This window comes from Myripristis murdjan, chromosome 5, assembly GCF_902150065.1.
Source record: "Myripristis murdjan chromosome 5, fMyrMur1.1, whole genome shotgun sequence".
NCBI lineage: Eukaryota > Metazoa > Chordata > Actinopteri > Holocentriformes > Holocentridae > Myripristis > Myripristis murdjan.
This window is the reverse complement of record NC_043984.1, coordinates 24064496-24088519: the sequence shown is the minus strand read 5'-3', so window position 1 is coordinate 24088519 and position 24024 is coordinate 24064496. Positions and strand designations below refer to the sequence as shown.

The following is a 24024-nucleotide window of genomic DNA, read 5'->3' as shown; positions in this document are numbered from 1 at the left end:
GTAAAGACTGGGGACTGAGCGGTGTCAATGTGTGTTAACAGGAGCAAACAGTTGCATGTGTGTATGAGAAGGAACTCGCACACACACACGCACACACACATGCTTGGGGAGTGTGTAAATGGCAGTGTAATCCTCGGTCTTATCACTACATCATCTGATTGATCCACACAGGAGAACAGATAACACACTCACTCTCCATCCCGTTCCAGGTGCTACGGCAACAAAGCAAACATCAATATCTCCTCCATCCCTCCCTCCCTCCCTCTCTCGGTCCCTCCCTCCATCCCTCACTACCTCCCTATCTTTGCCCATCAATCAATCAATCCCCTCCCTCCTAATTGCTCCCCATCTCCTCCTTTCTCCCACTTCTTCTCCCCCATTGCCCTCCCTCCCAAAGAGCGTGCAGGGGTACCACGAAGAGAGAGAAACGCCGACACAAAGAGAGGGAAAGCAGCAACTGAAGCAACTGAAGCTAACAAAGAGAGCTCTCGTACTCTGAATTTCCAGTTTCAACTTGCTGTATTGGTGGGTAAATGTATATGTTTGTGTTGTCACGGTGAAGGGAAGAAAAAGATGATTACTAAGACATTAAATGGGCACTAGGGAAAAAAACAAACAGTGAAAAACTTAGTCATAAAATGATCAGTCCTACACGTACTGTAGATAAGTTTGAACAGATAATACATATGTTTTTGTGAGATAGCGAATACTATCTGAGAATATACATTATGAGTTAGAGATTGTTTTTAAAAATTTCGAAAAAAAAAAAAAAAAAAAAATTAAGTCCATGGTCAATTTTGTATGTAGTGAATAGTTGTTTATCTTTCTCTCCCTGCCTCCCTCCCTGTGTTGCAGGCAATTGTCAGTCATGAAAAAAAGAAAGGAAAAAAGACACTTTAATGGAACCTTTTCTGCTTGTGTGTGTATGTGTGTGTCAATATGTGTGTGTGTGTGTGTGTGTGTGTGTGTGTGTGTGTGTGTGTGTGTGTGTGTGAGGGGGGAGAGAGAGAGTGAGAGAGAGACAGGAACACACACAGCCATTACCTGAAACAACTTTCTTTTGTAAGCACTAATGGCTAGAGGGCAATTTCTCTCCTTGGAACAAAGACAGCTGACAGACAAACACACACATGATGGCTGGTAAACTTGCACACACACACACACACACACACACACACTTCCATAAAACCAAAGCATTCAGTTCATTTGTTATCTTATGTGTGTGGGAGTGTGTGTGCATGTTCGCATATGTGCTACAAGCAACAAAACATTCCCATCGCCTTCATATGACATACAACTAGAGGCAACGGTTTCAAAGGATATAGTCATGGGAAAGGAATCCATCAATATGGATGGATTAAAGTCTCTCTCTCTTTCTCTTCGCTCTCGCTCACACACACACACATTCATACACTCATACACAGAGAACAGTCCCGTGATGTCAGAGCCTCAGGGAAAGGAGTTAGAACGGGTTAATCAATCTTGTAAAGAGGAGCAAATGTCGAAATACCATATAGCATAGCCCCGAGGGTCAAAAAGGTTATCACACACGACACACACACACACACACAGAGGCACAAACACACATAAGACCACAAACAAACACAGAGCACCCCACTGTATGTGGGTCTCTTTGGGGCACTGAGGCATTCCCTCAGGTCTGGAGAGTTTAAAGAGCATGGAGCAGCGTGGAAGAAGGAGCCGTGTGTCCCCGGGCGCCGAAAAGCAGTTTAATGCGGGTGAGATTCTGGTGTGGTTTCTGCAGTTTAAGGAACTACACTCCTCCCGGGACGACAGATGGAATTCAGTATGCAAAACCGACTCCCCTCCCCGTGGTTTCTGAGGGGTTAACGCTTTATATTGCATTTGACATTCTGCTGTGTTTTCAAGGACGGGGGGTCTGCAGAGCCCTCCCGGGGATGAAAGAGTTAAGCCGACATTCTTCCACTGACTTTGGCGGCGCTCACAAATGGAGAAGCAGAGTTTTCGCTTCTTGATTTCAGCGCGAGTAACGGGGTGTATGTACTGTTGAAGTCAATTTGTGGATTTGGCAGTGCACTGGTTCTCAGCAATCTCACACCTCAGGGCAAACAAAAATACGGAAGTGATACATTGTGCGTGGCCGGCTGCAGGCAGAAACACCCAAAACAAATGCTTATATACACAGTTTGCCGGGCAACACAGACAACATCAAATATGACAATATCGCTGACCAAAATGTTGATATTATGAGAGTACTGTGACAATATTGGTTCTTTTACACAATATTTACACACAGGAAGGTTTTGATAAGCAATCATTACGTGGATATGATGACCAAGCAGGTAAAGGCAAATAGAACAGCTAAAACAGCTTAATAATAATACTAAAAAAAAAAAAAAATCACATCCTTTTACTTTAATGCAGCCTTTTAAACCAGGAAAAGACAACACTACCATAACAAATTATTACAAGATTCAAAATCCCAAAGATATCAACACTTATATCACAATATCAATATTATATAATATCGATATATTACCTACCACTAATCTATTGAAGGAAAAAACAATATTGTTTATGTTGCTGTTGGGGTATTTTAACCATTCACATTATAAAAGAAACAAGAGTTACACATATTTATATCTCTTAAAGATGATAAGAATCAAATTGTGATAGGCTAATACATACGCAGGGTTTTTCCTCCATACAGGAATTGGAGGCTGCCACCTTTCTCAATTTTTGTGCCACTTTTCCATCCTGGCACAGTCAAACACTGTAAAACACATTTTGCACTCACAATAATAACCACCGTTCTGTAGGACAGAGTTTTCAGTTTAACAGGGTTTGAAAAGGTTTGAATGGGTTCAAATATAAACTCCTATAAACTATTTGGCTTAACCACTGGTGATGTGAATGTATACATGTGAGCTGTCGGCTGGTATTCAAGGTCACAGAGAAATATGTTGCCTACATACTATGAGCACAATGCATGAGGAGTGCATACACACACACACACACATATATACATATATATGGAGTGGTTTCTCTAGAAGCAGTCTGTGCTCGTGGTTGCTGGACCCTTGCCAAACCTGGTTTCCCTCGGGTAGGCCTGCCTTAGCCACTTCACACCGCAACGCGATGAAATACAGTCATTCATATGGCGCCAAACACGTGTGTACACACACCCCGGCCCACAATAACACTGACTGATTACAGGCATGTGCACTCACGGGCCTGCACTGAAGGGAACGGGTGAATAATCGCTCCCCTATGATGGCTATTTCTTTAGTGCATTACGTCAGGAAAATATGTATGGGTGCACATTAAGCCGACCTCAAGTGGAATTCATCGATAGTCACCTCCGTTCAGAGAAGCATATGAAACATAAAGTGGGTCTATGTAGAGGAACATACATGGCGTTGTTGACATCCGTTGCTGTGAATTACGGCTATTAGCGTGTCGAGAAAACAAGAATGGTGACTACAAAAACGTCTATTCATTTAGCAACATATAAATGAACTGGGCAAAACCTTGCACAATAAACAGGAAACATGCTTCCCTGGAAAAACAACGTAGAAACGTCTTACATAATGGGGCCGGAAAAGAGTTGAAGAGAGGAAAGAGGAGTGAGAAACAGAGAAGAGGCCAGAGTTAATGCTGACAGGATGGTTTCAAGACAAACCTCATCTGTGTGTGTGTGTGTGTGTGCGCGTGTGCACGCAGAGCAAGACACACATAGCTCTCCTCGATCAGCTGTCTCCTCATCAAGCCGATACACACTCACATATCTTTCTAAGCTGCAGTCTCCTTAAACACTGAATTCCCGCACATCCAAACATAACATGCCGCCAAGTAACGTCTTTCACTGGCAGTGGACACATGATGCACGGAATGCTTGTGCACACAATGACCTAATTCTGGCATGCGCACACGTGGACCGACCCACACACACCCACACAAACACACACACACACACACACACACAGAAACTCAAACACACAAGAGAGCAAGGGAGTACGTAAATACAGTATGCCACATTCCATACACTGGCAAAATAGCCTGGCATTTCAGCACAGCGCTGCTATTCACAGCTGTGTGTGTGTGTGTGTGTGTGTGTGTGTGTGTGTGTGTGTGTGTGTGTGTGTGTGTGTGTTTTGGGGAATGGGGGTGTTCTGCATAGAAGGTGATAACCACTTATGAAACCAACTGGCATCAAAATAACAGAAGCTGCTGCTGTATAGACACTTTCTGCCTTTTTTCCCTATCAGAAAATCAGAAAATAAAGGCTCTTACAATATAGTCTCTCTCTCTCTCACACACACACACACACACACACACACAGAGCAGATGCAGGTGCCATCTACCTAGTGTGTGTGTGTGTGTGTGTGTTCCAACCAGAGTGAGGGATTCTGGGAGAAGTCAGCTCATAAATTACCCACAAATCTCAACAGGGGCCTTGAACCTTGAAGAGACATCGCTGGAGTCTCTTCAAGAATAAACATAGAAAACGCTGTGGTGTGTGTGTGTGCGTGTGTGTGTGTGTGTGTGTGTGTAAGTGCGTGCGTGCGCCTATATGCTGATTCATCTAGCATAGGAGCAACATAGAGTCTGATGGTATATAGGTGCACATTTCTGATTCAAACTGTGTATGCATGTGTGCGTGAGTGTGTGTGTGTGTGTGTGTGTGTGTGTGTGTAAAAGTGAGTCAACATCACTGTCCAATGAGCTGCTATACGCCTGGCTTTGTCCCATACACTAATATTTGAATGAACAGAACAAATGAACAAGAACAAAACAAGCTATGAATCAGTCTCTCACACACACACACACACACACACACACACACACACACACACAGCAGAGTTGACCTAGAGCCCTAGGTAAGTCAGCCTGATGCCATACAGGCTGGTCATAGTAAATTACTGGCAGCATAAAGCTTGGCTCTTCATGACAGCACTTCAATGTACAGCACAGACAACAGCCATGACTCACACAACAGGGGACGCTGGCAACACACACACCCACACTCCAGCAAAGACATCACACACGCTCACTCAAATACACACTGTTACCTAAAGCCCATCAGCTGAGTTATCCACCAGAACGCTGTAGGAAGTGAAAACCCCAAAAACAGCCTGATCTGCATAACAATTTCATTTTCAGTTCATTCCAAAATGTAAATTCAAAAGTTATCTTGTCACTTATGCTCATGTATGTTTTGTTTATAGCTTTGAGAAGATGGTCAGATTAACTTTTAAATTTGGGGGTGCCCTTGGTGACTTAACCAATGCAGCACATACCATTAAGGGAAAGAAAAAAATAAAATAAAAATAAATGTTTTGAATTAAATTAAATTAAAAATAAAAATTAAATTAAAAAAACAGGGAAAAATGTGTTTGGTGGCCCTTCAAACCTCAATGGAGGTTCAACTCTTAATGAGTGAATATTCATTTTGGGGTGGACTACTCCTTTAAGACCTACAGAGGATATGGAAGTGAGCAAGGTTCACATTTTCAAGTTGAGAATTTAGGAAAATCTCCTACTTCAGTGTTCCAGACCATCCACTCTCTCAAACCACTAAATACCTCCGGCCATGGGGATTTTAGTGTAGATGGAACACGCAATTGTACATGATGTACATACAGACAAACAAACACACAAACAAGCGAGCGTGCACACACATACACACACACACACCTCTGTGTTATGTGACTGGGATGCTAAGAATTAAAAATCCCACAAGACTCGTCACCAGCGTCAGCTGTGACGCCACTGCGACCTCACTCCATGGAGACAACAGAGTGTGTTTGGGTGGTAGAGTCTCATGGAGGACACTGGGGGAAACAGAATGCATTAGAAACATCTTGGGGCAACGGCGTTACGCAATATTTTATGAAATCTAAACAGAAATTGAAGCAAAACTCAAATATCAAGCACACAGGAAAGAAAAAAAAAACCCTTTCATCCTCATCGTCTGCGACATTGTCTATCTGTGTTTCTATTTCAAAACGCTTTCTAAAGTAACTTGCTTGATATTGCTTAATCAATCATTTTAAAAAAGACTTGAATGCAGTGTGCCAGTCTCATATTCAAAGGCTGCAAGATAATGATTCCTATGTTGAGTGCACTCTGGCCAGCCAGTCAGACCTCAACAGGAGTTGGCATCACTTCAGAAATCTGCTTCCAAAAACAATCGCCACATTTAGACCGCACTCCCAGAGAACGAGACGGAGAGGAAATGATCCACACGAACAGGGAAACACATGCACACACGCAAATAAGCAGACGTGATCCTGGAAATGAAATGATGCCAGTGCACACTCACAGGTAAACAGTGAGCAAACAGTCGTCGGTTTAAATCCCCAGACCAGCTGGGGAATGTGGGTGTAGAAAGTCAAAGAGCAACACCCTTCCTCTCGACATCAGCAGCCACCACTGAGGTGCCCTTGAGCAAAGTACCTAACCTCCAACTGCTCCAGTGCAGCTGCTCACTGGCCAACGCTGGAAAACTTGCCTCAAAAAAACAGATTTCAGACTTTCAGGAGTTTTTCAATGTCACCTAAAATTGAGACAAATTTGTTGCTGACTGAGTAAAACTAATAACATTCCTGAAACTATAAATGGGTAGCATAAAAAAGTTAACACATTAAATTAAATGTTTGGAAGCATGACATTCAATTATGTTTAAGGCAGATGTGCTGAAAACAAAATATGTTTATGCCTGGTAAGAAATAACACCACTCTGCATTAATTTAAGAAGTGGGCATGCAAAGTGGTCAGACTTTGTGTAAGCAAGTGCAGGTAATGTAACTAAAGTTTTTTTTTCATCTTACAAAAATAAACATAGAACCAAGTCATTTTGTAGAAACCACACAATTCATGGTGTTTGCCTTGTTTGGCCTGGCTCATTTTATAATGCCTCAACTAATAATCACTGAATATAAAGAGTATGTCAGCGGCACTATCTAATTTCACATTTACATCCAAAAGAAACTCAACTAAAAATAAACTTTCGACTAAATGGCACCGAAAATGAAATAATGCCTAAGGTTTTACATTTAGACTTTATGGTTCAACTTTAAACTTTTTCAAAGAGGACCTGTAGAAGCCCCCGCTGGTTATGCAGGGAGGCCTCAAGATGTTGATTTTCCCTGGTTATGTGACATTGTGTAAGCATATGAACACACACACACACACACACACACACACACACACACACACACACACACACCTGGGGCAGATGACTATGAAGCAGAGCTGAGCTGACTGCTCTGTGGGAGGCAAATAGTAAATCTGCAAGCAGATGTGGGTTATGGAAAAGAAAAGAAAAAACCTCTCCTAGCAATGAAACACAGACGCAGACAAACACACACTACTGACATATGCAGTGCAAGCACAACCCCTCCTCCACATATGCTTACTGTTGATAATAATGCATGCAGCACACCACACACACTGAGAGCACAGATCAATACATAATTACACTGACAATTAGTATCATTAGAGTTGGGCTGGAGACGTGGATTTGTTGAGCTAAACACTCCTCAGAGAGAGAGAGAGAGAGAGAGAGAGAGAAAGGTCAGAAAAAGAGAGAAATCGAAGGATGAGATGAAAGCCAAAGAGGGAAACTACGAGGGAAAAATCAAACAGCTCACACACCAACACATATGCACACACACACAGCTGCATGGGTCAGTCTACATGGGATTTCCACCAAAGGTTGACTGTTGTCCTTTAATGGTGAGATCAGAGTGACATTTGAGCACAGGGTGAGACTGTGCGCTGTCTCACACATACACACCAAAACATGCATGTGTGTGCATGCATACACACAAACACACACACACAAACACACACACACACACACACACACAGATACAACTGTGATGCCCATGCACCGTCTATCCTGCGCAAAAATGAACAAATTCCTCATCTCAAATCAAATCTCCAAACATTAGCCAAACACGACCTATCAGTGCCAATAACAACCCGCCCAATCAGCGTCTCCGGGCTCAACTCATTTAGCGTGTCAATTAACTCTGCACGTCAACTCTGGCTCAATTAATCGGGTCTAATTACATGCACATTTGCTGGCACATCCTTTTTGATTAGGTCCACAGAAACAGGACTGTGTTTTTCCAGAGACCACAAGTGAGCTAAGTTCATTAAGTAATATTCACAACGTTGGTTTTAATACGGTTAGGAGCTGGCCTTGGAGTCAATTCAACTTTGTCTTTTGTATAATTGTGCCGAAACATCATAATAATCTGTTGAGTTAAGCTCATGAAAGCAAAGTGTGTAATATTTGATACAACAGCGAGTGAGAAAGCCTGATCTATAATTTCTCTGGGGGCTGAAAAATGAGCTGTTTAAAAACTCTTCCCCATGTGAAAAATATATTAAGGTTTACAGAATTGAGGTTGGAAAAAAAAAACAAAAAAAAAACAGGAATTTCAATCTGGGAGTGATAACAGGATCTCAGAAAATAAAAATTCATCGCGAGCTCTGTACGATCTAATGTGGTGAGGGAGGGTAGCGTTCCCCGGCAGAGTGCACTCTTATCAGCGGCAGGTAACGTGATCGGCTGTAGTGTTGGCATCTGCTAGACGACTGTAGCCGGTCTCCAGGGTGCAGCTAGCTACAGGACGCTATTTATTCAGATAACCATGCTAATCTCAGCCGCTATCCTACCCAAGAGGCTAGTGCAAACATACACACATCTACTGAATAGGCCAATTGCAATGCCAATATCCTGCATGTGAAAGACCACACACACACACACACACACACACACACACACGTCATATAAGGACATTAATAAGTACAAATACCCTAACTAGTCTACCCTATAACATTTTCATATGAATAAATGCCTGTTTTGCTACTCTTTATTGCTGACTAAAACAACACGATAGTGATTCAAAATGTGAGTCTTTCCCATTTTCTGCCGCAAACTCTCTGTGTCAGGTGGGACACTCTGGGGAAAATCCTTTGACGCACAAGAGGTGATGTGTTTTGCATTTCTGGCAGCGGCAAAAGCAGTTTCGTTGGAATGGATGCAAGAAGTGGGTAGTTAGCATGAGCGGAAATAGCCACCACAGCTCAGCAGACAGAGAAAAACAGTGCTGCCCACAGCAAGTCAAACTTCATCAGCAAGAACAAAAAGACAATGCAGCATAGTGGAAACCGTGTTTGATTGCAGAGTGATCTCTGGGACGTACAAGAAGACCTCTCTGCAACGCCGTTGCAGCCAAAATCAAAGATATACCGTCAAATCTCATCTCTGACAGAGTGGGCCACACAACAGCTGGCCTATGTGGCTAAGAACAATGAGACTGAAGATTGTCATGCAAAATGTGTATGTGAATACTTGGGATCCAATCTTTTTGTGCTATGATTGATTCTATGGACCCCTGCGACTGATTGATGCATTGGCCTGTGACAAAGAAACCAATTCACATGTCTCAGAAGTTCAAAACCCTACACCCCATCTGGTGAATGAGAGAATGCAGCTTGACATTTTGAATAGTCTGACTGAGATAGGCGTCTGATGTGAGCTGGCAACTATGGATACACAAATACATCAGCAGATAATCAGTATCGGCCAATATCAGCTTAAAAAAAATATACTGGTATCAGTTGGGAAAGGATTTTTACAGCTGGTATTTGGCTGATTGTGAAATCTGGCACATTTGTGACATTTTGCCTAGGCACACATCATTATCATAACTTAGTCAACGTCAAATTAGCAACAGAACAAAACGAATATAGTCCTTAATTTACAAAATACTTCATTTTCTTAAGATAAGCCATGAGCTCAGGAGGTAGAGCAGTCGGCTGGTAATCGGAGGGTTGCTGGTTCAATCCCTGGTTTCTCCAGAGAGCGTGTCAAAGTGTCCTTGAGAAAGACACTGAACCCCTAACAACTCCTGATGAGCAGCGTGCTACCTCTGCCATTTGTGTGTGAATGTGTGTGTGTGAATCTGAGCCAAAAATACTGTAAAGCATTTTGAGTGGTTGGGAGACTGGAAAAGTGCTATAGGGCCCATTTATAGGCCCTTTGAAAAGATGAGCATGTTGTTTCTATTATGATTCTTGCAAAACTTCATACTGGCATTGGCCTTCATGGGTGGGAAGATACTGAGTGTCTTACATAAGAAGAAGAAGAAGAAGAAAAAAAATCACGTAATGTTTCATCTTTACTGGCAACATGCTATACTGCCACGACCTAGGACTGCTATGTAGTGTGTGTGTGTGTGTGTGTGTGAGAGAGAGAGAGAGAGAGAGAGAGACACTGGAAAAATGTGTGGAAACCACCATTTAATGTGAAGAATGTGTGAAACAAGTTGGAAGATACAGCACATTCTGCTACATTTCTGCAAAGTGACCCATTTGTAAAACTCTTTCATATTCAACGACCTCCTCCATAGAAGTGATACAACTTCCTGGCATGTCAATATGCTATGACATTATAGAAAACTGTGACACACACACACACACACACACACACAAAGGGTCAATGTAGTTTTTCCAGAGTCATAGTTGTTATAGCACTCAGTCCCAGACACAAACACACAGGGTCAGGGATAACACTCACATGAGCAATGAGCCACTATAATATGTTCACACACACAATCCACACGCATGTCCACACAAACACACACACACACACACACACCCTTAATGTTGACATGACAGAGAGGCCCACTGCTGAGGAGGACAGTGCGGTGGCCAGGTGACGGACACCGATATTATTTGTGCAGGAGTCAGCGCTAAATCACCCTCTCTGCTCCTCTCCTCCTTCTATCTCTCCTCCCTTCTTCCCCTCATCCATCCTTTCACCCGCTGCTGTTCTTGGCAGCGGCGGCGAAAAGATTTCTGGGGCTATCACTCTTTCCCTCGGCCTTCTCTCTTCTCTCCATCGCTCTGCGTCAGTGAATCACTGCCGAGCGCTCGCCGGCTGTAAAGGGCTTGCTCTCTCCTCGGCTATTATTCTCTCACTCTTCGTTTGCTCCATTTCTCCCTCTTTCTCTCTCTCTCTCACTCACTCACTCGTCATCCCTCTCTCCTGCTTTATAAAACACACTTTTGCCTTTTCCTCTCTTTCCATCCTTGTCTCTCCCGATCCCTTTATTCTTCCTGTCCAGACCTCCTTAGCTCCAGACTCCTTCATTTTCACACTCACTCTATCTCACCAGTCCACTCGACATTCTCTCTCACACTGCTAAGGCATCAAGTTCTCTCTCTCTTTCTCTCTCTCTCTCTCTCTCTCTCTTGCCCACCCACGTCCTGCACCACTTTCTATCTCTCTCTCTTCCTTCTCCCTGGTGCTGGCTCCTTCTCTCTCTTTCTCTCTCTCTCATTTACTTTCTCCCAACTCTCTGATTCCTTCTTGTGCTCATCTCTCTGCTCCTCTCTTGTTCTCTCCATCGCTCACTTTCACTCCGGCGCTGACTCTCACCACCTTGCTTGCATTCCTCTTTTCTCCCTCGTTCTATTCTCGGTTTTCAATTCTCTGCTGTCCGTGGCTACCATGGCTCTCTCTACCTCTCTCCCTATCTCTCTCTCTCTCTGCCTCTCTCTCTCCGTGGAAATAGTTTGTATTGATCCAATCTCAAACCGGGGAGAAGGTCAGGGGTTCACTAATAAAGCTCAGGGACAAAACAGAGGCACACACACACTCACACACTCACACACACACACACACACACACACAGTGAACAAACATGTGCAGGTCACCAACAGTTGAGGTAATGATCTGTGTGTGTGTGTGTGTGTGTGTGTGTGTGTGTGTGTGCCCCGTCCACATAAAGTGCTTTCATTGAGTAAACACATCTTTATCCCTGTGTTGCGTATAATGTGTCAAAACATTTCTATTTACAGAAAACAACCACCATCTCACTATGCCCATAAACATATCAGCGTAATGATGTCCCCAGGCAAGAAATTATGACCCAGCACAAATATGAACTACAGAGCTGAAAGTGTGCCTGGCCATCCATCACATTACAGGCTGTGTGGCTCACAGCTGTCCAGGCCTACCATCTCCCCTTGCCCTGCCCTCTCTACTGCTCTATAGCAGGGTCGACCTAACCCCCTACCCTGACCCTTCCCACCACTCCCACCGACCCACCACCCCTTCATGCCAGAGAGTCTTTCTCACACTGCACAGTCGGACTACCAATTTTACCCGAAAATGGGGCAGGGTTCATAACACAGGACTGAAATGCTAGTTAACCCGTTTGCAATGAGCTCAAGTCCCAGATGACGGTGGGATTTTAGGTCATGTTAAAAGTGGTATTACTTGTTTTAAGGCGCAGTGCCCGACAGCAGAGACGCTTGGCTTCTCTATACTGAAGGGACCCAAAGGTTAGAGCACCACTGACTAAAGAGCTGCTAGTTCAAATCCCTGCAACGACTGAGAAAATGTGGGTGGGGATTGAAAAATGACTCCCCATAAGTACTGTCAAATTACCCTTCACTTAACATTCATCTGCTCGGCAGCCACCAGCAGCAGAGTATGGTTCTGCTTGGCAGCTCTGAGGTGTGAATGTGTGTTACTGTGTGAATGTAAGGCACGGTGTTGCTGGAAAAGAGCATGTATGACCAAGTGACTTCACCTGTATGAATTCAGGTTTAAAAAAAAAAAAAAAAAAAAAAAAAAAAAGGCATTCGTATTTTGCCTGAAAACCACGCCCCTATGTACATCTATTCAACTGGACAGTTCTTGTGTCATTGAGCAGTCAAAGGCAGTAGGCTTGTTAATAAGTGTGTTGAGTCCTAAAAGACATTTAGCAGACTGGATCCCTTATATTTAAAAGATATTAAGTGAGGAGATGGCTGACAAAGGCAATAGTAAATTAACCAAACAGTATAGTAATTAAATTGTATGGAACTACCTCTTGTGGGTATGTGAAGGCGTTATGCACATTTAAAATCATCTAAATTTGACTTTGGCTATTCATAATTGGCCATCAGTCACTGAAGCATTATCAGACAACAAGTGGTCCCAGACAGATATTATTCCTGTGTAATCCTGTCCTTGCAGAAAGTGATACATACACTTCCACTTGGCAAGAAGAAAATTAAGTAATAAATTCAATGTGAATCCAGGCCAGAATCATCAATGTAAAGATGTGTGTTTAAATCTATATTAGCATTCTGTTGTCATTTAGGTTCTACTGTCTGATTCAGGTCGGTCTTCGTCATCTAAAGTTTTTGGTCTGTTTTCATCAAGTTGCTTGTGCTTAAATACAGTGCAAATAAACTAAACCGATCCAAACAGGAGGGACTGGGTCAAGCTCAGCAGTGCACCAGTTCCCACACTGTGAAAAGGGATACGAGCCATCATCATATCTAAGGTCAGATTTGAGGTCTCTGACCATTCACTGGGGTTAAGGCTGGTAGAGGAGCAATGACATGAGGTCAGAACTTAAGGGCAACATGGCAGACATCATTAACCTGAGGCTGACCCCGCAGGTCACGGTGGTGTCATGGGGTCAGCCAATCAGCTTATCTCTGAGGCTATTACATCATGGTTGATGACAGCTTATATGAGAGCCACAGCAACGGCATAGTTTTAAAGAGCCTGTGTATATCGTGATAAAGTGAAGATTATTATTGGATGAAATCATCATCAAAAGTCTATATATAATGTTCTTCTGATTGGAATGTCAAAAGTACACTGATTGATGGGCCTGTGGTTTATGAACCAATGATGGTCTATGTTTTACACATGTAAGACTGTACTAATTAGGAAGAAGATAGGAAAAGGGAAAAAGGACTCAAAATACAAGTTAATGATGGATGGATGAATGGAGAATTATGCGAGGAAGGAGAGGGGGAAGGGTTCAACCAGTAAGGATCCAAGGAAGAAAAGAAGGAAATAAAAGATTTTCATCCAAAAATGAGACTTTTGCAGTCTGAAAAAGAGTAAACTAAAATTCACAAAATTATTAGCACTAAAAAAAAATGGCAGTCTTGGATGGACACAATACTTCATTTATATTTTAAAGATCCTGGATGATCTTTAAGTAATGTTATGCTCCTCAAAATGGATATATAGCAGTATGTAAATGAACTCCTTAAATATATAATGTTTGGTTTTATCAATTCAAGGCACAATAAATTGATTAGCCACTACTTTTCTAAGGATGAGACACACTACATAACAACTGTTACAGAAGAACTGAACTCCCTTTGAGAATACAACGAGGGGCGTGAGTGAGGGAGAAAATATGGTGTTAGAAAAAAAAAAGACACGAGCAGGAGGAAATAAAGAAATGAAGGCAGAAAGTGAAAAGGAAATAAACTATAACTGAAAGTGAAGGTGGAAGAAAAAGCACTGGAAGATGAGTGACTCATATCCCTTCTCTTCCTCTAAATCCCTCCCATACCTGTACACACAGACACACACACCTGCGCACTCAGGCTAATGAAGGCCCATAAAAAAACAAGTCTGCTGTTCTTACCAAGAAACCCACTCTATCAGACACAACACAAGGTGAATGGTGTGTGTGTGTGTGCTTCTGTGTGTGTGTGTGTGTGTGCTCCTGTGTGAAGACACCTGCCAGTAAAATTGCCTGCACTGACATTTAAAGAAAAAGCGTTAAATAGGTCTTTTAATGAAGTCAGAGAGCGAGATGGATGGGTGACTATAAAGAGTGTATGGGATGGAAAATGGGGGAGGATGAGACAGGTGGTCGGTGGAAAACGACGAGTAAGAGACACTAAAGAAAAAGAGAGAAAAAAGAGAAGATGGAGGATAGATAAAAGAGGATTCTGGCAGCTAGACTGAAGAGAGTGGGTGAGCCAAGAGAGAGAGGGAGAAGGTGGAGGAGGAATAGAGGAATGAAAATAAGAAATTATGGACTGACAAAATCAACACAGGATGCAAGCAGGTAGAACCACAGAGAAAACTGGACTGTTTGCTGTTTTGTAGTGCATTAAGGTCGGGTGCTGTGTGTGTGGGGCTGTAAGGCATGCAGGGCCATGCACCCTGGATCAGTTAGTAAAAAAACAGGCCTAGCCAAGACACTGCACATGGCAGCACACTGAACCGTACGCTATGAATTGCCACTGCGTTTCTGTGTGTGCATGTGTGCGCTACTCTTGAGTGACATTTCACAAATCCAAGCGACTAGCCTAATGATGTCCTCTGTCTGACTGAATCAAAGCACCAAGAGGTTCTGGGAGAGAGGAAAATGGGTGAAAAAAAAGAGCACAAAAGGAAAGGGAGCAAGAGAAAGGAAGCACAATTCTTCTCACTTTCCATTGTAAATCACTGCTAGCCTGTAGCAATGGTCTTTTGCTATGAATGTAGGGGGGTAGGGTGGATGTAAGATACAATTAGCAGGCTTGCAGCACTGTAGAGGACACTGAAAGGGTTTCAGTGACGTGAATTCCTGTCACATCAAGATGAGCTTTAAAATGTTTATGACTATATTCTTGTGCGCTAATGTGAGAGTCTTCAGTAACTCTCTCAACAAGAGGCAGCATCCACCATGGGAAAATGGGCATTACTCATGTTCTGCCAAAGCTATTTTGTCATACCATCCTTTCAGGCTGCTTCCTACAGCACCAAATGGATTACTGGGACTCTTCAATACTAATGTAGTCTGCATCAAAGTCAAAACTTCAGTGTTGAGAAATAATATGTGCGCTTGGGTCAGACGTAAATTAAATCACATCCACTCTCACTGAAAATGCTTTGGAGAAAATGTGTATCTACTTAACAGAAATCAAAAAAGCCAACAGAGCCAATAAAGAGGTTTTAGCTTACCGAGTTGATGCAGGCAAGCTCCTTGTTGAGCAGCCAGGGTAAGGAGAGCTTTCCCTCTCCCTTATAGCAGGACTGGATCCTCTCTTTGATCTTTTCCTTGATCTTCCTCAGGGTGAACAGGCACAGCGCTGACTCTTTGGGTGGTTTGGCCCGGTTCTTCTGACCCTGTGAGAAGACTGTGAAGAGGATGTCTTCATTTTCAGAGATCCCCAGAGAGTTGGCCAGCTGCCGACCTGGCCGGGCCAAGTAGGCATCCTGGACCAGGCGGTACTCTACCCCATCCTTAGTGCAGCCGATAGGGAACTCAACATAGGAGTAGAACTTGGGGTCATCCACACACAGACGGACAATTTTAGAGGTGAAGAACTGCTCTCCGCTGGCATCAGGGGAAGTGAGCTGGGTATCCAACTGCATGGTGAGATAATAGACAAACTGCTCACTGCTGAAGCTGTACACATAGTAGATGTCGAAAGCGGGGAACTTGGACAAGGTGTCCGAGGGGATCTTGAGCTGAGAGGAGACAAACTCATCCTGATAAACAAAGCTGAACATGTCAGCGTTTTCCTCGTTCTCCATCAACTTGCGGCTCGAAAGGGTGGGGAAGTACTCGGACTTGCCATCGATGGGGGTCCCGATGAAGAGCTTGCTGGCGGGACCGTGCGGAGAGCTGATGATGACCCCAGACATGGTTCCCGACTCGGCCACACTGGACAGGTAGTGCTCCTTGCGGTGGTGGGGCTCGCCCAGCTTGAAGAGGTCATCCAGACGGAGGAACTGGCAGATGCCCTGCGAGGTGCTGCCACAGGCAATGAGGCGGTTCTGGGCGTAGTCTATGAGGAGAAGTTTGTTCACATTGGGGGTCTGGGCCAGATCATGAGGGCAGGACTGGACACTGGGCGGGGGGTAGCATTTCTCATTGTCCACCACTGGGCCTGTCATGTGGCTGCGCAGCTTGGTCAGGTTGCTTGACAGCTTAAAGATCCAGTTGACAGCTCCCACGTAGACCTCTCCAGTTTTATTATGTATGGCCAGATGAGTGAGCCCCCACTCAGAAGGAGTGAAACGCTTGAAGGGCTGGGGCTGGCCTGCAGAGAGGGAGGGGCTTGTAAGAAGCAGCAGCCCCGAGAGGAAGAGCAGGTTCCCCGGGCCAGAGGAAGCCACTGACCAAGTTAGGGGACACATATCTGGGGCTGGCTACAGGCAAGGCTGCAGGGGATGGGGGAGGAGGAAGAGAAGGTGGAGGAGGAGTACAAGCTCTGGTAACAAGTCCCGAGTCAGGCTTTTCTTTCCTTTTTGTTCTATTCTCCAGGAATGAGGGAGGACAACTGGATGGAGGGAGCGAAGGAAGAAGGGAGGGAAAACCAGGCTCCTATTGATCCGTTGTCCTTTTCTTAGCGTTGCAAGCCGTCATCAAGTGCATCATCTACACAGGCATGGGGGTGGGAGCCCTGCAAGGCAAACACAAAAAAACACAAACACATTATGAGTGTCTAAGGAACATTTCCTATTGATTATGCATCAGACAGGCAGAAAGACCTAAAAGGCTTACAAAATGCACAGCCAAAATTAGAAAAAAAAGTCAAGCTGGCATTTGCCCCTGTGATAAATAAATGATATCAAGTCAAGTCTGAAGGGCAAATGCGTGTCGGCATTTAATTATGAGGGAAGATAGCAGGGGAGGCATGGGCCGATTATTAAAGGTTCTGTACACATAGTGCACGTCATGCTGGAATGAGTTATAGACCCACAGCATTGAACTCTTTAATATTTCATAACTTCCCACGTTACCATGGGGGCTTTGGAGGAGGCCTGTGTTTGAAAAAGTGCCAGTGGGCACTGTTATATTGACAGCAAGCAATTTATAGCCAGGTCTACTCTAAGGCTCTCCCGTTGTGGTTAAGAGCGGTATCAACAAACAACCCAGTATTCCCTTATTCTAATTAAGCCTGCTGTTCTGCCAATAGTGTCCAGGCATCAGACTCTCAGTGGCTCTCGTGGCAACTCGGCAGCTCTCCAATGGTCAGAACACACTCTGCTTTCCCTCGGGGAGCTACGATCACAACAATCCAGCAGCACTGTTCTATATCAGGATATGCAAAAACAACACAGACAGAAAGCAGCGGAAAGAAAACATCTACAGACTGAGATGTACGCTGCATATACAGCCCAATTCCCTGGAGATTATTTGCTGCTGTTATCATCATTGCTGTTAAGAAGGGTGTCTATCTCACGCAAAGCCTCCCTCCCCCAGCCAAAGCTGCCCCCCCACCCTCAAGGCAACAACCCTATGCAAACAGCTTTAAAATGTCCACACTAAGCTGGGCAACTCTGAGAATCATTTTGGCTTCCCATCCACAACAACACACCACATATTTTGAACCTGGCCTGAAACTGGCCTGAAAACACTGAGAAACACTTAGTCATCCACTGAACATGCACAGGCCTACATGTTTGCTTGATACTAGTCTTTTTTTTTTTTTTTTCTTTAAACAGGTGAAAAATCCATGGAGATTCAAAATCTCATTTCCAAGTGTGACCTGACCAATAAAGCAGCAGAATAGGAAGTCCAAAAAATAAATAAATAAATAAATAAATAATCAAAATAAAATAAAACGACAGCATCCTCCAGGTAGAAAACTGTCCAAGTACACTCCAATCAGTGACTAAGTTAAAAACAAGAGCAGGAGCCAATGGCATCATGTTCCATAGCTGTTAACGTTTTGAGTTTTAACAGGCTCAACCTGGTGCTGCCACGTATCAAGGCTACGTCCTTACTGCAGCCCCGGTTTAAGATAAGATAAGATAAGATAAGATAAGATATTCCTTTATTAGTCCCACAGTGGGGAGATTTCCAGCATTAGCTACAGCAGCAAAGTGGATAGCAAAATATGGAGCATAAGAAATAAATAGCAACAAGCAATGTAAACACTATAAACAAGGAATATAGTACAGTATAGGTTTGATTCTGAGCTGAGGTCCTTGCTGCATGTCATCCCCTCTCGCTCCACTGCCTTTCCTGTTCCTCTCTCTCTGCTATCGCTATCAAATAAAGCAGAAATGCCCAAAAACCAACAACTTCAATAACAGTTTGCATACACCTGGATTTGATTCTGAGGTCTGGGTCTGTGGTCTAGATCATGTGCCGGTCCTACATCATTATTTTCATAAACCTCAGTTTTCCATCTCCGATCAAAAATATGTTTCCAAATCCACCACGCTTAATATGTAAATGGACTAAATGTTCTTTGTATGGGAATAGGATGGGCCTGATTTGGGTGTCGTAATAACTGTCCTGCCATCATCACCCTCTAGCACCGGATGATTCTGAGGAATGAAGCAGACACTCGGCACCTTGACAGGTTCGCTCGAGTCAGTCATTCAATGTCGTCAATTTACATCCTAAATATTTCACGCCGTACGCACTCTTCCCCACAGCTGGTATCCCTTGTCAACCCAGGACACAGAAAACACAGGGGAGTGATTGAAGGGCAGAATGCAGGTAATGAATGGGACGACACGTTTGGAGGAGGAGGAGGAGCGGAAGGGTTGAGTGTTTGCTCCTTTGGGTGTCCTCTAATGACAATACAACACCGAAGGAGAATGGGGGTTTGCAGAGCGGGCGCCTCCGTCCCGCTACTTGACAGGCCAATCATGTTCCTGCGATACCAGGACATTAGTTCTCCTGTAAATGCTGATTATGCAAAACGGGCCGCAACTCTCTCAGGGCCCCAACGCTTCAATTTCACCTTGACTATCAAAGTGTCTGCGCAAAGGGTGCTTTACGACCACGCCAAACCAGGGAACGATGAGAGCTACTACAGAAAGATGAGAAGGGTAGGAACAAGGAGAGAGGGATCGGGGGTGGCGATTCAGAAACATGAGACAGAAAATCCATGGGAGGAGGAAGAGGAGTGTGTGGTTTTCTTTCTGCTTATCTTGGTCCCGCCCTCCTCTTCTAGTGAGTGATTGAGGGGAAGGTCTATCTGTCAATCAATCATCAAGCATACAAGGCATGGAGTGTGGTCAGTTTACCAAGCACAGAGGGAGTATGTGTTTGTCTCTCCCTCAGTGTGTGTGTGTGTGTGTATTTGCGTGTCTCTGACAATGTCAATATTTAGGTGCCTTTTTGTTGCACACAGCCAATCTTGAGAGGTGTGTGTGTGTGCATGTGTGTGTGTGTGTGAGCACACACCGAGGAGCAAAATGCAGTTTTCCTCGTATTGAAAGAATGAAACACCTCTATAAGTGGAGTCATTGAAATGCACATCAATTTTAGTCGCTGCCACTGCAAAACAGAGAGCAAGAGAGATGGTGAAAAAAAAAAAAAAAAAGAGAAATAGTGGCGGCAGTGCTCATGGAATAGCAAACCATAGCTCAGCTGAAGCAAAGCCAGCCAGGTTCAGGGAGAGGCAGTGTCATCCAATTTCCACAAATGAAAGGCTGGGGGGAAGACAAATGTATAGGAGAGGAGGGAGGGAGGGAGGGAGGGAAGGAGAGAGAAGGTGGGAGGGAGAGGTAGAGCAAGAGAAAAGACAGAGTAAGTAGGAGAGGAGGGGAGCAGTGGGAGCCAAACAAGAGGCAGCACTTCCCTGGCATTTTAATCACAGCTCTGCCTGCATTTAAATCAAACACCAGGGGAGCCCTGTGGGGTTGAGGCACCAAGGCACAGTAACCGCAGACAGCAGGGCCCAAACTGCACTTATCAGATATACACACACTCGCCTGTCTATGAGAATAAAACGACTCGACGCGGATCGCGGCCTCTTCGACATAAGCAGGCGCGATAAAGTGACGAGCTGGCCTATAAAAAAAAAAAAAAAAAAAAATCCTAATTTTTTGCTCAACGGTACAGTCGTGCCACGCAACAAGAGCAGATGTCAATTTAAAGCATGGCGGCACGCGGGGAGACGGGCTGCCTCATTTTCCTTTGTCATTTCCAAGCGAGAGAGAGAGACAATGAGAGAGGCTGAGCGAGTGAGAAAATGAGACAGAGCGATATAGAACAAGAGAGAACATGAATTTAAAAAAAGAAAAAAAAAAAAAAAAAAAAAGTCATCCCTACAGTAATTCCTCTTCATTTGGGCCAGCTATGGCTTGATGTAGCAGAGCGTAAATCGCACAACAAATTGCATCTGGGGGTCTCCAGCTGCTTGTTATCTGGCCCTGGTAATGAGACGGCAGCATCACGACACAGACTTTGAGGTTTACACATTATTGAGAAGACAATGTGAAGGTATCCAGCTCCCGGTATGAACTTGAAGCCCAACTGAAGCAGAAGAGAAGGCAGCAGACAAAAGTCAAGAGAGGATTCCTTCTCAATGGACCCCCATCCCCAATTCCCCCAATCATGGCTAACATGACTGACAGATGAGGATATTGTCAATCACTCAGCTTCAAACAGGTTTTCCACATCCACTTGCTCGGAACTCTGTTTTTCACACACAAGCACACACACACACACCCCTTCTTCTTCTTTTTTATTATTTTTTTTTTAAATATCCCCAGTTTCCTTCTACCACCTTATCCCTCCTAGCCCTCTTCAATTTCAATTTCCTCCTGAGCTGAAGTGAAATGGTGGGAAAAGTGCTGGAACAAGGTTGTGGGCCCTATCTGGCACCATCAAGGAAAAACATGTCAATCATTTCAGGCTGCAGCGTGTCTGTGGCTTTGGGAATGGGCAGCCGCCACATCAGGGGAGCGAGGGCCGTTATCGCATCAGGGGAAAGCATTAGAGAGGATGGGGTATAAGGGGCTAAGTTGATTGGATTTGATATCAGGACACACTATCAATTGACGGAGGCCCGTACGGTGTCCCTATGGGGCCGGCAGGGGGAATGAGGGATTGGGAAGGGGGTAGACTCAACACAGGGATCAAGGTTTGGAAATGGAAGCAGGGCGAGAGAGAGAGAAGTCCTTTTCTCGTCTTTGTTTCCTTTTGTTTGTTTGGTTTAGCAGCAGCACGGTTAGGAGACCGGGAATGAAATGGGAATGGTGGTGTGTTTCCCTGTATGTAATGAGTTAACTCCAAAAGCTGGCCCAGTGGTGAAGTAAGGTGTGTGTGTGTGTGTATTGGTTTAGGAAGTGCAACAAAGAAAATACATACATCTTGCAAGTTTCTGTCTCTTTCTCTTGTTTCTCTCTCTTTTTCTTTTTCTCTGTCCCTCCTTCCAAAGCAGCTAAACCTGTCCATTCAGATAATGGTCGCCACTCGGCCCCGGAGCAGTGCTGATTTATTGCCGGTGGCATATCAATTACAGCACTCGCCACTGGAGGGGAGGAAGAAGAAGAGGAGAAGGAGAGGGGAAGGAGAAAGAGAAGAAAAGTGGAGCTCAGACAAATCCCCCCCCACACACACACTGCATCACAACATGTGGGTCACATCTGGGCCTGAGAGGAAGGGGGGACGAGAAAGAAAGAGAAATGAAATACATGCTCAGGAAGAGTGGGGAAAGTGTGTTTGTGTGTGTGTGTGTGTGTGTGTGTGTGTGTGTGTGTGAAGGCGGGTAAGGCCTCTCAAAATAAATGCAAATTCTCAAGACACACACACATTCTCATATAAGCGCTAAGTCCATTATTGTAACCCAAACATAACATATTCAAGGAGGCGACTGAATACTTTATGGTTTAAGAGACACTCACTGTGCATAGTCCCACCCCCATCCATCACACATATCCTGTCACCCACGCAATGTGTCTAGATATACACACACGCGCGTGCGCGCAGAGAAAAAAAAAAAACACAAAACACAGGGATTTATTCAGCGCTTATGCGCATTTAAATCAAACACACTTGCACATGTACAAAACTAAATGGGTCTCCATCTTAATCTCCCCTCCACCTCTCCACTCGGCAGCCAACACACTCCAGAGATGGGAGATTTGCCCGGGGGGGGCGTGGGGGTGGGTGGAAAGGTGGGTGAGAGGTTGGGGTTTTGGCTGAACGGCAAAAGGAGGCGGAGACGTTAGAGGTCACGGTGGGGGTGGGGGGGTTGGCTTGGTTAGAGAGGAGGTAAGATAAGGGGGGTGGGAGTGGGAGGTTCAAGCACCCAAAGCCTTAATCCCCTCCCGAGGTCTGCCCTAATCTCTGCCATCATCACCACCGTCGTCTGCATATGGGAAGAATGGATTACCATCCCCCGACACTCTGATGGATGGACTGATGGGAGAATGAAAGGCAATCTCTGTACACAAACACAGAAAACACACTCGCACAAAGTCATAAACACAAACACACACATCAAATTTGATAGTGACTGCAGGGTGGAGGAAGTAGGCCCTGTCTCTCTCGCTCTCTCTCACACACACACACACACACACACACACACACACAGGTAGGCGTGATGCAGACTAGTCATTTGCAGCCTCATTTGCCATATGTCCCAGTCAGAAGTAAGCTGGACTGTCTGAGGGATGCGAGACAGACAGCCAGGAAGGGGGCAGGACCCCAGTCCCAACCCAGACGCTATATATAGGCCTCTCAGCACACTGCAATCATCTTCTCACACACTAGAAGACAGCGATGACGCCCTATCTGCTGAAGATTAACAGAGAATGTCAAAATGATTACACCAAGTTACTAGTATGTTTTCTAAAATTGTTCTCGAGCTGTCAAACAGTTTGTTCATCACAGACCTGCAGGGCCCAATAACGGCTGAATAATGAGAAAACACAGGGATGCACTGATGCGTTTTTTGAGGCCAATACTGATATCCAGTATCTTCCAATCTGTGACGGCCAACACCAACATATATTTTTGTAATAATCGTTAACACAACTTGCAGGTACATAACAGATGAAGCTTTTCAGTCAGGCCTGGGTTAAGATAATTGTGTCCTTTTAGACAAAAGACAATGTTATATTTATTTTCTTTCTAATTTGACAGCTGTAAGGTCACACAAGCGTCAAGCCAACAGTAAAATATCAGACTGATACACATGCTGCTTTTTAAAGCTGTTATCAGCCAATACCAATAGTCTGCCAATATATTAGTTCATCCCTACATGTTTAATATATTGACTATGAATGGGTAGGGTTTAATTTTGAGTGTGCTTTGGTTGATGTAGACCTGTAGATGTAGATCACCTGAAAGTAAGGTTGAATTCATTTTAATTTCAGAACTTTCACTATAAAACTCACGAACAAGAAAATTGTGACCAAGATACATTTGGTACCAAATAGCCCAAAAATAGCCAGAATGTGAGCGAACACAGTGGAGGCACCAAAGACACCGATATACCGATATACCGATATCCTATTTAAGA

The 24024-nt window shown here is 44.3% G+C and overlaps 1 protein-coding gene across 1 annotated transcript in view; it reads right to left on the bottom strand.

The window, feature by feature from the left end:
• The window catches only part of plxna1b (plexin A1b), a 226067-nt gene that overhangs the window by 169726 nt on the left and 32317 nt on the right, over positions 1 to 24024 (bottom strand). The window contains exon 2 of the mRNA XM_030051792.1: positions 15764 to 17211. Coding sequence (XP_029907652.1) covers positions 15764 to 16945 — 1182 coding nt within the window. The 5' untranslated portion in view covers positions 16946 to 17211. The remainder of the gene's footprint in view (positions 1 to 15763; positions 17212 to 24024) is intronic.